General features: G+C 43.7%; 1 protein-coding gene and 1 long non-coding RNA gene across 17 annotated transcripts in view; one reads left to right on the top strand and one right to left on the bottom strand.

Moving 5' to 3' along the window:
• Positions 1-49: 49 nt before the first annotated feature.
• Positions 50-16216, top strand: LOC146767512 (uncharacterized). 3 transcript variants are annotated; one of them, XR_014954633.1, is made up of 3 exons: positions 140-944; positions 3901-9179; positions 9332-16216. It is a non-coding gene; the product is annotated as an uncharacterized LOC146767512 (long non-coding RNA). The 3 variants fall into 3 exon arrangements; XR_014954634.1 differs by having other exon boundaries at positions 147-944; positions 3901-4420; positions 5720-16216; XR_014954632.1 differs by having other exon boundaries at positions 50-944; positions 3901-16216.
• Positions 15148-16598, bottom strand: part of MAEA (macrophage erythroblast attacher, E3 ubiquitin ligase) — a 48945-nt gene continuing 47494 nt past the window's right edge. For all 14 annotated transcript variants that reach the window (XM_021535685.4, XM_085577564.1, XM_085577562.1 and 11 more), the window contains one exon: positions 15148-16405. In XM_021535685.4, coding sequence (XP_021391360.1) covers positions 16310-16405 — 96 coding nt within the window. In that variant the 3' untranslated portion in view covers positions 15148-16309. The remainder of the gene's footprint in view (positions 16406-16598) is intronic.

Genomic DNA, 16598 nt, shown 5'->3' with positions numbered 1-16598 from the left:
CGCTGGCGCAGGCCCCGCCCCCGATTAAACCACGCCCCTTACACGGCCCGGCGCTTGCGCAGGCCCCGCCCCCGATTAAACCACGCCCCTTACACGGCCCCGGCGCTTGCACAGGCCCCGCCCCTCAGGGTGAACACGCCCTCGTATATCCACGCCCACAACGAGCCACACCCACAATGAGCCGCGCCCCCTGTGTGAGCCCCGCCCCTTTGGGCTGCTGCTCCCCCCGCCCCGCCGCGGGTGGTACCTTCCTCCCCCCTCCTCGGCACCTACCATCTCCCCCGCCCACGTGACGGGCCGGCACGCGGAAGCGCGGCCGGGGGAGGGCGGGGGAAGCCTTAAAGGCGCCGCGCCCGGGTTTTGTCTGAGGGGTTGTTGTGTTGAACCCGCCCCGAGGGGCGAGCAGCGTCAGTGACACCCCCGAGATCATCGACAGAACCAAACACCACCGCCTCAGCCTTTCCTTAAACACCTGCAGGGGCTGGGCAGCCCGTCCCAAGGCGCAATCGCGCTTTCTGTGAAGAAATTCCTCCTCATGCCCGACCTCAACCTCCCGCCTCCGAGCTGCCCGTCCGGTCCCGCGGCTGTTCGCGGGGCAGCAGAGCCCGATCCCTCCCGGCCTGCAGCCCCCGGCAGGGAATGCAGAGATCCGGGAGCCTCCCCGGAGCCTCAGCCGCCCTCACCGCAGCTCGCAGGCTCAAACCCTCCCGCGGCTCCGTCCCCATCTCCGCGCGGCCCCGGCGCCTCGGGGCCCTTCCTGTGAGGGGCCCGAGCCGGGGCTGCGGGCACGGGAGGGTCCGTGCGAGCCTGGCGGGACTGCGGGCCTGCACGCCCCCGCGCTGAAAGCGCTGCTTCATGAACAACACCTAGCAGGTGCCCGCTTCGAGCATCCTAAAGAGGGAAGACGTCTAAAATATCTGTTCCCGTTTGAGGATAATTGACAGGTATTTCCATTAATCCACGGTTCAGGCACGTGTTGGAAGGGGTTTCTGTGGGTTGGCGTTGCAGCTGTGTCTGCTGGCTCCTGTGGTCAGCAAAGATGGCATTGAACAATTTTCACTAGAAATGGACTTGTGTCTTCAACCACATTTACTGCAGGAAATGAATACATACATTTTGCAGTGGCTCTGATATTTCTGACTCTATACATGAATCCAGTGACATCCTAATTTTAATAATGTTTATCCTTTCACCATTGCCTTCCATCAAGCACAGTGAATTTCCATGTGAAAGTCACTCAGGGTGGCACAGCTCGTCTGTAAGGTTTAGATCAGTTTACTCTTTTTTCACTGTTTTTTTCTATTTCTTTTCTCCATTTGATTGAAAGTGCCAGAACAACTGCTTTCTGTTAGGGTATGACTTGCAAAAGGAGCATTGCTGTGCTATCTGGAAACAGAATTTCAAAAAGAGCCTCAAGCAACAGACTTAGCATCTACAAAGGCAGTGATTTCATACTTTTGCATAATGTTTAACGAAATCCTTGCAAGGCGCCATATGGTTTTGCAAAGAATCAGTTGATGAATGAATGAATGAGTGATGAGTTGTATAACTCATTCATGATAGTCCCTTAGGCAAATCCCAATGAGAGCGAGGCTGTTTATTTATTTATTTGTCAAATTCAAAGACAATTACATAAAATTGTGTTGGCTTAAGTTGCTGAGTCTCCTTTTCCCTTCTACTTTTAATGAACGTGGCAAATATCCACCATTCAATCATTTCCATATTCTCTTCATCTGGACCAGCCTGATAAAAGGCTGAAGAGAGCCTGAACAGTAAAAAATGCATTCAGCTGCAAAAGTCACAAACTTCTGCACCTGCATTGATTTTCCCCAGCTGGTCTGGGCTGTTCCACAGAGAGGAACACAGAACATGTGGAGTGCAGAGGCAGGGCTGAACATCAGCTGATATCCCTTCAGAGCCTTAGAGTTCAATTTTATTTTTTTTGTTTACACCTGGTTTCAGCAAATCCTGGGTCTGTAGCTTGATGTTATGGGGATTGTTGAATCAAGGAGTTGCATTTCTTACACCTGTACTGAGACATCAGCAAGAGCAACGTGGTGACACTTTGTGAGTGCTCTGAGGTGAGCGACACCTTGCAGGAGCACAGACTCTTCCAGAAACTCTGTCTTGTCCACCACCACTCCAGAATACCCAATGTCCTCATTGGCAGGAGCCCTTTGCAATGGGAATGTTCTCCTGCAGGAAGGTATCTCCACACAGGACTAGCTGGTCCATCAGAGGTCATCCTCAGTTGGTCCAGTACCTTTGGCTAAACACATAGGCAAAGAAAATCTTCAGAATTTTGTCCACTGACAATTATTTGGGTCTGGGTGTTCTTACACTTAAGAACCATTTATTCCATCACAAATTTAAAAGGTAAAACTACTGGCTCTAGGAAGGATTATTTCAGACTTTGTGCAATGCTAAATTATCTGGTTTAGTTTTTTATATAAAAGAAACATCTCAGCAAGAGTCAGTTCTGCCTTTTTACTAGATGATTCTTTGCCAAGGGTTGTTTTCCAGCTTTGCAATAAAAGAGAATGTCAGTCAAAAATAAACCCCCCATAACTTTTAAGATAGCTGTATTCAGCTTAATGACATGAAATTAAAAAGGAGGATTTCTTCCCCTGCCAAAATGGAACTTTGGCAAAGAAAGGCTTCCCTACAAATAATTTGGAGCTAAAATAACTTTCATTTCAGGTCTGAAGATAAAGAAACATGATAAACACTTACATTAAATTGTCACAGAGTTTGTGCCAATTGGGTTGTAAAGAAAATGACCTATGTGAGTGGCATAGATGCTGAACCAGCAGTTTGAGTTGAGCAAAAGAGTGACAGATATTTCAGAGCTCTGAGCTACCTTGTAAGGGGTAAAGAGTATATTTAAACAGATGTTCTCAAAGGGGAAATAGCCTATTCATTAAACCATCAATAATGCAAGGCCAAAGGTGCTTGGTGACCTCCTCTGATTATGTGAAATAGTGACTGTGACAACATTTCAGCCTACTGTAACATTTAATAATTCTGGTATAGAAGGAGATGAGTGAACCTGCTCTGGGTGGTCTAGATCACTAATTAAATATCCATTTGTAAATTGGATGGAGCAGCAATAGCTGTAGGAGAACCACCACAAATCAAAGAGCACCTTCCTACACATAGCTTGTACTCATGTCTAGAATAATTTTTCAAAATGATCCTACAGCAATTCCTGAAAGTGCACAACAATGTGGACACAGTTGATTAGTATCAATGAAGGTAAATGGTTTTTTCTTCACTGGAATATCTGTGCAGTCTCAAAGTGGAGCTAAATGAGCATTTTTCTGTGTTAGACAATATATATCCACATCAGGAGTTAATATTTGTACATGAATGCACCCAAAATAAACTAACACACTGCAGTGCACAGGGGTGTCTTTGGGGGTCAGGGCAATATCAGCCTTTAAGGCAGGACTCTGTGCAGGAAAGGAGCAGCTTGAAGGTTGTTAACATGTATAAAAGGAGACTGCAGAGGGAAAGAAGGCCCCAAAGGCTACCAAAGAGGAAACCCAGTCCAAATTCTTCATGAAGACCCTCTGAATCTAAATCACACAGAGACAGAAATGACACTTTCCTGGGTGTGTAAATACTGCTTTCAGACACTTGGTGTTAGCAGAAAATCCTTAGGCAGCCTGCAGAGACTGGTTTGGGTGTCACATTGACATTGATGGTGCTGTTGAGAAGCTCCTTCAGCCTGATGGATGCCTGAGCTGACCCATCCTTGCACAGCCTTAGGCTGTGAGCTGCAGTCACTCAAGCTGCTTTCTCCAAATGGAGAAACGCTTTCTTCTGCATGGGGCTTTCTTCTGCATGGAGCTGTGGCTCAGATACCAAATGAATTCCTTTTCTCTTTTTTTTACCAAGGATGTGGAAAGGAGAGAACTGCTCTGAAGCTGCTGAAAGCTGCAGAGCTGCCTCCAGTTCAAGGGGAGTGAAGCCCATTCCTGAAGAGGAGCTGCTGCTGCCGTTTCAGACAGGGATGGGTGCTGGGCCTGTGTGTGTCTCACTGCACAGGCACTGTCTGCTCTGGGCTTTGCTCTGCAGGATCCTCTGTCCTGCTGAAGCACCAGGCAGCTTGGACCCACAGTGCCACTGCAGTCCCTGGCTCACAGCAGTGAGTCCTCACCATCCCTCTAAATCCACTGGCCCCCAGCACCAGCACAGTGCCCAAAGGAGCCTGCTCTCAGCCTTCAGCCCTGTTCAGCATTTCCAACATCTTCTATTTGCAGTGAGCAAGAAAGCCTCATGGATCAAAAGGAGCTTTGCCAGGGAAAATTTCTTTTACTGTTATGATAAAAGGATGTCTTGTCTCCATGAAGAGATTACTTATACAGGTCAGCTTTTGCAGGCAGGAGGAAAGTCCCTGGCTCGAGGAGATTACAAGGTAGGTGGGACAAAAATAGAGTGTATAGACCACAGTCTGAGAGGGAAATAATGTTGATGTACAACTAAAAGGAAGAAGAAAGTCTCTTGAAGAGCAGGAGGTAGCAAGTCTTATGTCTGCAGCTGTTTATGCTTTTAAGGAGATGTGTTGCACTTCTGTGGCTCAATACTTAAGTTGAAACAGAACAGGAAAATATTTATTATTATTTCATGTATTTGGACCCCTTTACATACTCTCAATTTCTGCAGCGAGGTCACAACACAGCTGTCACAGGTCACAACAGTTCTACTGACCAACATTCTTTTATATTTTGTGCTTGCTGCTAGGAATCCTAAACGGTTCACTTTATTATTTTTTTTTTTAATTTTTTTTTGGCAATTAAACCTCAGTATAGCTTGCAATAAGACTTGCAGGTACAGGCAGCACATCCCTTGAGCAGCAGCACCTCCTGCAGGGTGTTGCTCATGCAGCCACTCCTATCCTGTGTTTCAGTTTGTCTCACCTGAGTGCTAAAAAGCCTCTTAACTGAATGATTCCTGCTTTTCCTCTTTGCACAAGTCATAGCGGTAAAATTCTACCAAATACTGAAAAAGCAGTATTTGTGGTGAACACTTCTCGGTAAGCTGTACAAAAAATTCTCTTTATATCCTTGACATCCAGTTCTGCTCCAGGTGATGGAACCTGAATTCTAGTCAAGTATGGGGTTTATTTTTTTGAAATGTAAACAAAACTGGCAGGCAGCAGTTTCAAGGTCTATTTATAGGGATAGCAAAGGAAACTGCACTGCCAGCACTGGTCTGAGCTGGGGGACTGTGAGAGCCTCTGCTCAGCTGAAACCACAGAAAATACTGTCACTGCCTTTGTCACTGCATTCCTGCATGGCCACGAGAGGCACAGCCCCTGAGAGACACGGCCTCCTGCCTGCTGAGGGAAAAAGTTCTCCATTTATTTAGAAAGTGTTTTATTTATTTAATAACCCCCAAAATACCCAAACAAACAAAACCAACCAAAACCCCCCCAAAAAAAGAAAAAACCCTAAAGCTATGTCTTTTTTTTAGGGAAAAAATATTATTAGTTAAGCTCACAGAACTATGAGAAATACTTTTTTTTCAGATAAGTGTATTTTCAAATGGGAATAAAAATTAAATTTATACAGAAGCATAATGTCCTTTTAAGAAGAGTTTATTTGCAGATAACAGTAAAAATTGACATTATAAAGCTGTGAACCTTGTCACTCTTCGCCACAAGTGTGCCTAGTGAATTGCACACACCATAAACTGGATTTATTTCCCCTTCCAGGAGCAGCCCGGGGCATTTCTGCCGGCGTCAAGCCACACGCGGGGGCACCACTGGAGGCTCCTGCAGGAGCGGCTGCCGGGTGCGGGATGTCCCCGTGTCCCCGCCGGCGCTGCCCTGGGCGCAGCCCCCAGCAGGTGGCAATGCAGGAACACCTGGAGCCCGTCCAGCCGGGAAAGGCTGGGGCTGAGACCGCTCTTCCTGGGGGAAAGCCTCGCCTTGGAAATCCTGCTCGATGTTTGCAGCGTCAGCTACGAATCCTGTACGCTGTCAGCGAGAGATTTTGTTTTTAAACTGTAGGATTTGAGCTTAGAGGCTTTGAAGCAGCAGCCTGTGGCAGTGGGGTGGATGTGCCAAAACCTTCGGGGTCACCTGGAAAAGTCATGGAATCATTTATGTAGGAAAGGATCCCCAAGAGCATCAAGTCCAGCCATTAACCCAGCATTATCAAGGCCACATGTGACAGAAACGTAAATGTTACATTTATGTGTAGATACCTACACTCACATATGCATACATACACACACACACACACACACACACACACACACACACACACACACACACATACATATATATAATGTCTCTTAAGAGCCCCACTCTCAACCCTTTTTCCCATATTCTGTTGCATCTTCCATCCCTATGTAAAGCCACACTGTTTCCAAGCCTGGAATAAATCCTGAAACAGATTTGAACCTTTAAACATCATCAAAGTCTGACAATAAAGTAGGCAAAAGAGGAGATTTTGTTTGAACAAACCATTCCTGTGTATCATATCATAGGAACAATTTTTTAAAAGAGAACATGTCTCTGAGAAAGCACTGAAGGTGGGGGCATTTTCCAAGAAATGTGCCTGTAGAGGTAAATTAATAGAATTTTAATTCAATAATTAATAATTAAATAATTAAATAGTCAATAATAATAATCTAATTAATTCACCTCTACAAGCTTGAATGTGCTTGTAGAGTTAAATTAATTGAATAAACCAAAATATAGAAACAGAAAAATACAGAAGCATTAAAATTGCCTAGTGGTACACTGCCTTTTTTCTAAATACACATGCACATGCACACACAAAAATTCTCACCTAAAACAAATAAAACCAACCTCTAACCACCCCCCAAAACAAACCAACAAAAATATCCCCTCCTCCCCAAATTCTAAAGCCATTTAAAAAAATCATTATGGAAGATATTTGAGCTTGTTAAGAAATCAATGGAAAAAGCTTGATTGCACTAAAAAGCTGCTGAAAAAAATTATTTTCCCTTCTTTTTATAACTGTAAAACCTGTTCCTGTCAGAGAAGTGACTCTGCCTTGAAAGGCTGGGGCTGGTGAACTGAAATCACAACGGAGCTGCCAGAACACTGCCCTGGGCACCATAACCACAGCTTGGTTAAAGTGGCTGCAGAGGAATTGATGGGAGTGCTGAGAGGCTCCATTGCATGTGTCAAACACAGTGTAACTTTGCTTGCTACTAACAAGGAATCCAAATTATCTGCAATCACTATGGTTTCTCTCACATCCAAATGCTTCTATCACGGCTTGGACTCTGTTTTAAACGGTACAATAAAAACCTTAGGGAACAAAATCTATCTGATGCAGAAATACACTGCATTGTTTCTTCAAAAGTATCACAGATCTTGAACTGCACAGGAATATTTAATGTCAATCCATGTTCTGTATTTGCTGCATAGAAAAGCAGCAGTTGTTGCTATTTCAGAACCATAAGCAAATTTCAAATATGCCTTGATTATACAGAATCACACTGTGGGAACAGCAGGGTTAAACAGCTTCAGAGCAATAACAAAAAGCACTAAGTAGTTTAAGCTCTGTAAAATATGTAAACAGCACAGCAAATACTAAAATAATATGCATTTTGTAAAGTTCTTTAAAAAATTCTGTGACATATAGGAAGGGTACAAGAACAAACAGCAGAAAAGAGATAGTTGCAATAGTGCCTACTAGTAAAGATTTAAATCAGTTTCAAGTATTGCTGGGTAACTTGTTCATAAAATAAAATTATCTTCAGGGAAAAATATCACATTAAGTGATTCTGAGTATAGCAGTGAAAAACACAAGGAACAAAAGATGAATTCAAACTGGAAACCAGGCACATATTTTACCAGTGAGGAAACAGATTCTCTGTGTCATGATGATGTTTTTCTGACAGATGTGCTTGAACCAAACAGCCCTGGATTGTAAATTATTTGAGACTCGACATCCAAAATCAGGACACTGGAGATCTGTTGCCACTGGCTCTTTTGGAAGGCATTACATTACAAGGAAGACTTTTTACACAAAACAGAGATGGCAGGACATGAAAATCCTGGTGACTCAGACAGTAACTATTCTGTTGACTCGTGGAGTTATCAGTGGATGCTGGAGAGGGGACAGCACAGAGAGGGAGAGTGTTTAGCAGGTAGAGCATAATGAAAAGGATATGATGTCTCTTTGAAGCATCCTTGATTTAAAAGTGACTACTGGAAGTTCTCAAGAATGTTCCAAATTTCAGGACTCAATTACCTAAGGACAAAGAAGGGTTATAGGAAGGTTCCTCTAATGGTGGGAGCAGCCCCTCTAACTGCTTGGAGCAGATGAAGCTGTGAGTTGGCATTTTTAATCTTTGGTATTTTAACAGGACTGATCCATACTGGTGTAAATAGTGGGATTTGCACAAAGTTTTAGAACATTCCAGAAACTTGTTCTATGAGACTTCATATTTTTGCCTATATTTTCTAGTACCTCTTCACCTGAGCAAGATCTTCACCTATACCTTGAGGTGTTATTTCCAAATAACCATCCAAAGTTTCAGTGTTAGGTTCTCTGGCCCAAAGATTCTTGGCTTCTTTGGCCAAGACAAAATTGACACCAGCACTCTGAGTTCTTGTCATTGTGTTCTTGGAAATACAAGATGTAGAGGGAAAGAATTAAGCCAAACACTTCATTCAGATAAAAATTTACTCCAGCATGCAGAGATCACAGGTGATGTTATTTATGGCTTCCCAGTACAAAGAAAGCAGTCATTATCCTTTGCTAATTGGTTTAGAATAAGGGAGGTATTTCTGGATGTGGCAGCTGCTAATCTTACTTCAGTGAGGAATTCTTAATTTTACCTCCTCAGAAGAAGGTTCCAGAGACACAGGGAGTATGTTTTGTCCAAGGGCAGGATAATTTTTATCTTAACAGGCTAGGTGATGTTCTTTTCAATTATTATAAAAATTAGATGTGTCAAAGAAGATCTGTTACTCACTGAAAGAGCAAACCAGCAATTCAGCTGTAGCCTCTGTGCTTTTCTCTGTACCTGGCAGCTAAACTGAATCATTAGCTGTCCTATAACACCAGCACCCTGTTTATTTACTGTTTTTTGAAGTAGGATAATGCAGCAGTGAAGCCAGATAGCTGGCAATGGATGACAGTGACATTCAAAGAAAACAGATGCCACAAAGCCTGGATCATCAGAGGGTATGTACATCTGAGATCAACATTTGCAAAGTGCTGCTGGAAAAGAAGAGCCAGCAGATTTGCATCAGCAGCATCAATTCTCATCTATTCTTTCCTGTCTGACCGTCTGATAAGATAGAATCACTCACTCACTGGTATTTGTCCCCTTCCAGGGTTGTTCCTCCTGGAGCTGGCCGTGGCTCAGCTCCCACACACAAAGGTTGGCAGCACAGCTGCTCCAGGCACCTTCTGTACCCAGAGGAGGGACAAGTTCAAATGCCCTGAGGACAAGTTCCACTTACAGCCTCCAAGCCTGTTTGGCTCAAGCCTCATGCCAACTCCAGGAAAGAGCCAGGAAGCAGGCTGGAATACTCCTGAGACAGGCATGTGACACTGCACTCAGCTGATCAGAGCTGGGGGTGTCCCTCCCCTCCATCGCAGACCTCTCCATTCTGCTCAGGTGTCTGCAGCTGGCACACACAGCACAAGATGCTGCTGCTGCTGCTTCCCTCGCTCCAGCAGCCACCCACAGCAATGCTCCCCTGGTGCATCCCCCACCACCCAGCCTGAGTTCTGCATTTCCTATGGTGGAAGTCAGCCCTGTAAAGTGATGTTGCTTATGGCCACAAATTGGAACAAACAATTCCATGAACTCCTGTGCGCGGAGAAGCAGGACAATGAGACAGCGACTTGAGGGTGCAGGGTTTAAAACAGAAAATCGTGTCACAATCCTCATGGAGAAAGAGCCTCTTCTCCCATAGCACTGATCAAATCAGCTGCCTCTGAGGAGCCACCTCAAAAGGAGAGGGGCCAGCAACAAGCAGCCAGGGGTTCAAATGCTGCCTGTTGGGTTTCTGCTGTCCCAGAGCAGTTCTGCCAGTAGGGCACAGAGCTGGTTCCAGTGGAGGTGTTCACTGGGCATAACAGCATGATGCCAGGATGATGCCCTGCATGGCAGGAATTAATACAAGGTTTTCCTTAATGACTGTATCCAGGGCAACTTAAGCTTCTCTAAGATAAATTTCCCCCTGTCCCTTCCAGTCTCTAATAAAATATTTCTCTGGTTTGCATCCCTAAAGCTGCTACTTGAAAGAGGAGACATCTCCATAAAGGGCACGCACGGGCACCCTGAAGAACTTTCCATAGCTCTGCTCCTGGCTCATCTGAGCAATTTGTCTTGCTGTAGTTTGCAAAGAAAGAAAAGAAAATTGTATCTTGGTTTATTATCTGTTTATTTTCTTTTGGGGAATTTGTCTATAATCTCCATCTCCATCTCCATGGGTGGGGAACAAAATATTTAAGTTAGTTAAAGATCTTTTTGTCCTGAAGTGAATAGACCTTATAATAGTTTTCTCCTCATTCTTCCTTCTGGCTCTGTCAGGAAAAAGTCCTGGCTGGGAATACAGATATGTCCCTGGGAAAATTTGCTCCTCTGCTCTGTGGGGTAGGTATAACTATTTCCTTAAATGCACAACATAAAATTTTACCTTATGGGGATAGGAAATAGTGTCAAAGGAGTAGGTACAGATGTTATCCCCCACTTAACCAGCTTTAGTTTTCCATTTTAGTTCGGGAAACTGAACACCTCAATGATTTCTCTACTCCAGCTGCAGTGTAAGAGACATGGCCTGAACACCCAGGAGCGTTCCAGCTGCCAGCGCAGCAGCACCAGACCCCTCTGCAGCCCCAGCACCAGAAGGATCTGAACCTGCTGGAGCGAGTCCAGAGGGGGCCACAAAGGTGATCAGAGGGCTGGAGCCCCTCTGCTGTGGGGACAGGCTGAGACAGCTGGGGGTGCTCAGCTTGCAGAAGGCTTTGGGGAGACCTTCCAGCACCTTCTAGAATCTAAAGGGGTTACAAGGACTTTTGACAAGGCCATGGAGTGACAAGGGGCACTGGCTTCAAACCGGCAGAGGGCAGGGTTAGATTGGATATAGGGAAGAAATTCTTTGCTGTGAAGGTGGGGAGGCCCTGGCACAGGTGCCCAGAGAACCTGCGGCTGCCCTTTCCCTGGCAGTGTCCAAGGCCAGGTTGGGCAGGGTTTGGAGCAACCTGGGATAGTAGAAGTGTCCCTGCCCATGGCAGGGGGTTGGAATGAGATGATCTGCAAGGTTGCTTCCAACCCAAACCATTCTGATCTACGTGATACGATTCCCAGACTGGATACTAGAGCAGCTTCTTTCCATTAGAGCTGAACAATTAACAATCCCAGGAGACTGATCACTTGGTTTCTGTAACAGTCACAGTCTTTTTCTCTTCCATGTTGCTATTTCTGGTTATTGTTATTTTCTGGTTTCCTTGGTGCATCTCCCTCTCCATGCTGCCCACCGATGTCGCACATTCCCATTTTTATTAGGAGCAGGCAGCAAGGTGCTGGGTGCAGTTTTGTAACAAAGTCTGGATCTCTGTCACACATTAATTCCATGTTAATTTTTTCTTTCACTTTTAAAACCTTCAGTTATTTTAATCTCTTTGAAAGGTAGCTGGCTGATAACATTTCTTAACTCTACTCTGATGCTTGATCTCATTTTTGATGAGTCAAACCAAACAGCTTTTCTTGTTCAGCAGTCCTTTCTGTTTCTTGTTCTACTATTTCCTATTGTTCTTCTTGTGGTGCTACTTATCCTACAGTTGATTTCCTCTGGCTTAGCATACAGATCTCTCAGAATTGTAACATGATCAAATAGCCATGAATCAAATAGGAAAATGTAGTCAAAAATACCTGATTGACAACTGTGAGAGCCTCAGTGAAATCAACTTGTGGCCAGCTAGCAATGAGGACTACTTTCATTTTTGATATTAAGAACTCCCATGTACAGTTTTGGAATTTCAGTTCAAACTGAGATCAGGACTACATCTCTTAGGACTTTTTTTCACTACCTAGTTCTCACACTACTTCTCACAAAAGCCCTCACATCCAACAGTAACTGAGCTGTAACTTGCTCCCTCTTGCTGGCCTTGATTGTAAATTTTTTGCCCCTGACTGTGCCAGATACTTCTACATACAGAACCTACCTGGTTCTAAGAGGATGTGTAGTAAAGAGTTAAGAAATCCTGCTGTCCTGCTCTGCCCATCCTACATCTCCTTCTAAAAGTTGAGCTCCTGACAACTTCTCAGAGCTTAGCTAAGAGGGCTAAGTCTTTAAAATAAATGACTGAATTAAGAAAAATGCTGCCTTTCAGTGTGTCTGATGCATGCTACAGAACCAACAAGACACTGAATCTCTTGGCAGGGAGATCCTGGTGAGTATCTCATCTCCCCCATCATCATACAAGGAATAGATTCAGTGACTGGGAGAAAATATTGGAAATGAGTTTATCTGTTCAAGGATGAGATGAAGATCAGACATGACCAATTATCATGTGAATCTGGGCTGGGCTTTATTTGGTGTTCAGAATACCTCATTATGGAACATGAAAATGCAGGATGGAAAAGTTTTAAATACTCATTTAGTTGTATCAAGTGACCTCTATTGTGCAACAAGATGCCCAGTGCACATTGTCACAGTGTGGGTCTCAAAGGACCCTCAATAAAAGTGTTTAGTGTGCTTCCCAACACCCTCTGCTCAGGCTACCTGAGGCTGAAAAAAAAGCAAGTCAGAGTATTCCTTTTTTTTTTTTTTCTGAACAATGGTCCATTATGCATGTTCAAAAGCTTCTTTCTGGCAGATTTCCAGCTGTAATTTTATCATTCTTCCTGTCCCAAATAATATATTCTTTTCTTCTTTTTTCCTCCCCCCTCCAAGTAGTTTCATTACTAAGTAGAAAAGGCCATGCTTACATTAAAAAAAACCCCAAACCCTGACCACTTCATGAGTCTTTAAAGCTTGCAAGAAAAACGTTTTGCCTGAGTTTGGTATCAGCTTTGCTATCTCCTACCTACAAAATGTTGTGACCCCAGCATCCTGAACCCTTCTCAGCCTGGAAGATAATGGAAGCTGGAACAGGTACCAAAAAGCCCAGGGCACTGTGAAGAGTTAGCAGTATCTCTCTTTTGCAATACTGGAAAACCTTCAGCATTAAGAGGGCTTTGGACCACAACAAACAGAAGGTTAAGGCAATTCTCATCCTTGGTGTAACTGTGGGAATCGGAGTAACATGTTCTGATCACAACTGGGACAAACTGCTGCCTTCAAACAGGAACACCACAACCAAAATCCAGAGCCTCGTTAAGCTGCCTGGTAGGACTGAAAAGACATCCCAGTGAAGGATAGTGTTCATTTCCAGCTCAGCCAGATCTTGAGAAGAAAGTGTCTTTGCTTTACTAGAAAGCTTCTACCACCTCAACTAACTTTATACTTACTCTGAGTCACCTGCTGCTCTTGGTTTGATGTCTGGGGTCACCTGTGAGATGAGCTGTGAACCAACACCTCTGTTGGATTGGGAGCTCAAGGCTGCACTGAGCAGGCAGGGAATGCAAACCAGAGCTCCAAGCTGCTCTGCACCAAAGCAGAGCAGACTGCCACCATTTCTGACCCTCATACAGCTGAAGGCTTCCAGAGCCACGGCAGAGCAAGCAGCCCAGCAGCTCAGGAGGCTGCAGCTGCCTGTGGCACACAGGCCTTGCTGCAGACAGAATGGGTTGTGTGACTGCAGATTTCCAAAGTGAGCAATCGGAGCTAACAAACAGCTGAAGCTCCCCTACGCTCCTTCTGGAACCCTCCCTTGTAACACACCATCAGGGACTGAGTCCTCATGTTGGCTGGCACCTGGCCCTCTGCAATCACACCTCCCAGAAACAGAGGCCCTCCTTGTAGGACAGCTGTTCTCTTCTCCTCCCATCCCAAACTAGGTTTTCCTGGAGAGTGTGGGTTTCTCCACCACTGTACTCAGGTCACAGAAATCAAATAAGGCTGGTCTCAGGAAACCATAGCTCTAACTGGTATTTAAGAGAAGAAAAAGCAACAATTTTCATGCCCTACAATTGTGTATTTACCACACATTCCCTCAGGTCCAACAGAAATCTACTGCTTCATTGCTGCTTTGGTCTTTTATGCATTTCTGTAAAATAAGGAAAAGTAAGGTTGCCATACTCAAAGCTATGCTTGCCCTTCTGCAATGATGGTGTAAACAGAGGCCCAAAGAAAGAGAGGTTCCCACTCACTCCCACTGTTCCACGTGGGTTTGAGTAACACTGCTCCTCAGGGTGACATCCTCCTCCTTTTGAGTTGAGGGTGCTCCGACTCTTGCCACAGGAGAAAGAATGAGAGCAGTTACTGCATAACTGAAAGCAAATTACTCCAGTTACTAACCTAAGGTCTCTCTGCCTCCCGTTACTCTTGGTACACTGCATTTGTTCTCAGGAATCATTACATTTGCCACTTCAGAAAATGCCCAGAAAACAGACCTTTCCTTTCCAGCAGTGAGTGCAGAGCACTGGCCCATGGCAAGCTGGCAGCTCTGCAGTGGTCCAGACACACCTGTGCTGAAGCATCAGCAATTGATGCCTACTGAAAATGGAACCTTTTCAGACACAGCTCCCTGGAAATCCCATGTATTTACAGTTTCACAGTGCCTAGTACCAGCAGTTTAGCAATATCTGTGACCTTTAAGTGTTAAACATGAAAACAAGTTGTGGTCTTTGTGCTTTGTTAGCACTCTTTAAAGCATGAAAAACTCACACCTAACATCACCCACACCATTTTATTAACAGGAAGGCTCTAGGACATGAGGCAGTGTTCTAGGAAGAGACAGAAAAACCCTGGGGTATACTGTTCATATACGAAAAGTTTAAACCAAAAACACTTATTTGACTGAAATGCTCCGAAGAATGACATTTATGGTTGCTGTGTGGCATTTTTTTGGTTTGCTGGGGAATTTTGGGGTTTTTTTGGTTTGTTTTTTTGTATGCATGTGTGTTATTAGTTTTCTTCTTTTTCTTTTAAATCTTGCAGAACACTGAAAACCAACACATGGAAGTTCCACTCCTTTGAAGAGAGGCCACTGAGAGTTAATTCTTTTTACATTTAAACACAAAACAGCTTTCTAATTTTATATAATCAAGAAATGGAAAACAATTTTTATTAACATGTCTTACATTTACAATCTTTTATTAGCTAATCAACATCAACATGCAAAAATAAGCGCTAAATACAAACCTCTACAATATGGTTTTGTTTAAACTACAATGGTTTAATTCTTTTGAAAAGTCATAAGGATGTGTTCTGCAGTTGTTAAAATTGAACTATTAGTTTCAGTAATGAATACTATTTAGACCCTAAAATTATGTAATCATCCTGCAAGGCATCTTCAGAAACTTCGCCCAACACTTAAGAATACCAGCTCATTGTCATGTGAGTACATTCTCAAAGCAAGAAATAAGGCAGTAGCACTAATGATTTCATATTGAACCTTATGCACATAACTAATAACTTTAGAAGGACTTTAACACTATGGTAGACTGGAAAAAGAACATTTAAACAAGCATTGGATTTTGCCTGAAATGTTCTCTGTTCTTCTTGATACTTATGCAACCTCCTTAAAATATTTGGGTTTGGAAAAAGACTTCATACTCCTTGAAACAGTCCCTACTTGATCCTCCAGAGAAGCCACCTTGTGTCAAAGACATCAAAAATATCTTCCCATGGAAATAAGTTACATCATTCATGTTCAGGATTACTTCACCAGAGGATCATAAAGAAGGCAAAGAGGAGCTTAAAGGAGAACACGTTGGTAGTACTGAGATCTTTGATAACAAAAGGGTCTTGGACAATTGTGAAAAAGAGGGAAGAAAAATGGATTTAATTTCAAATCTGTTGTAACTTTTCCCCCAGTGCAAGTGTCCATCTTTAAAGAAAGCTATCCTTTAGAAGATGAAAGTACTTTTCTTTGAGAAGAGTCCAATTTTTGACCTTATGTTACAAAACCTTAACAATCAAAATTTGTTTTTGTGGTTTTTATTCAAGTACAAACTTAAGTCATAATTGCTCTCTCTTTTTTTTTTTTTTTTTTCTTTTTCTTTTTTTCCTTTCAAGAGTGTTTATTGTTGCTCATTGATCTTTGGTCGCAAGAAACAATAATGCCACCGACAGGTCTGCTCCCCAAGGTGGCAGCTTTTGCTTCTTCGCCACACATTAAGGCCCCCCCCTTTACGGGGTATGCCAAGATACACCGTGTCAAAATTCCAGCGGCACTTCGTGTGTTTTACAGACCTACATGATGTAGACTTTCTCAGCTTGTGAGAAGTTGAAGACTTCTTTGGTTCTTGGGCAAATTACTTTGTCATCTTGACGAATAGAAAGCAGAGACTGAAAAAGAGTGGAACCGAAAGATAATATTCACAACAGTTATTCAAAGCAATATTGAACTGTTTAGGAAATGAACTTTTAATCTAAAAAATGTTGTGGTCTGAGGTCAAAACATCTTTGCCCCCAGCAGTTACTTATTCTGCATTATTGCTCTCTGGAGGGAAAGATTTCCAATGCCATTTGGTCTCGCGTT

The sequence above is a fragment of the Lonchura striata genome, chromosome 4 (assembly GCF_050655825.1).
Source record: "Lonchura striata isolate lonStrDom1 chromosome 4, ASM5065582v1, whole genome shotgun sequence".
NCBI lineage: Eukaryota > Metazoa > Chordata > Aves > Passeriformes > Estrildidae > Lonchura > Lonchura striata.
The sequence above is the reverse complement of the archived record's forward strand: the minus strand, read 5'-3'. Positions and strand labels throughout refer to the sequence as shown.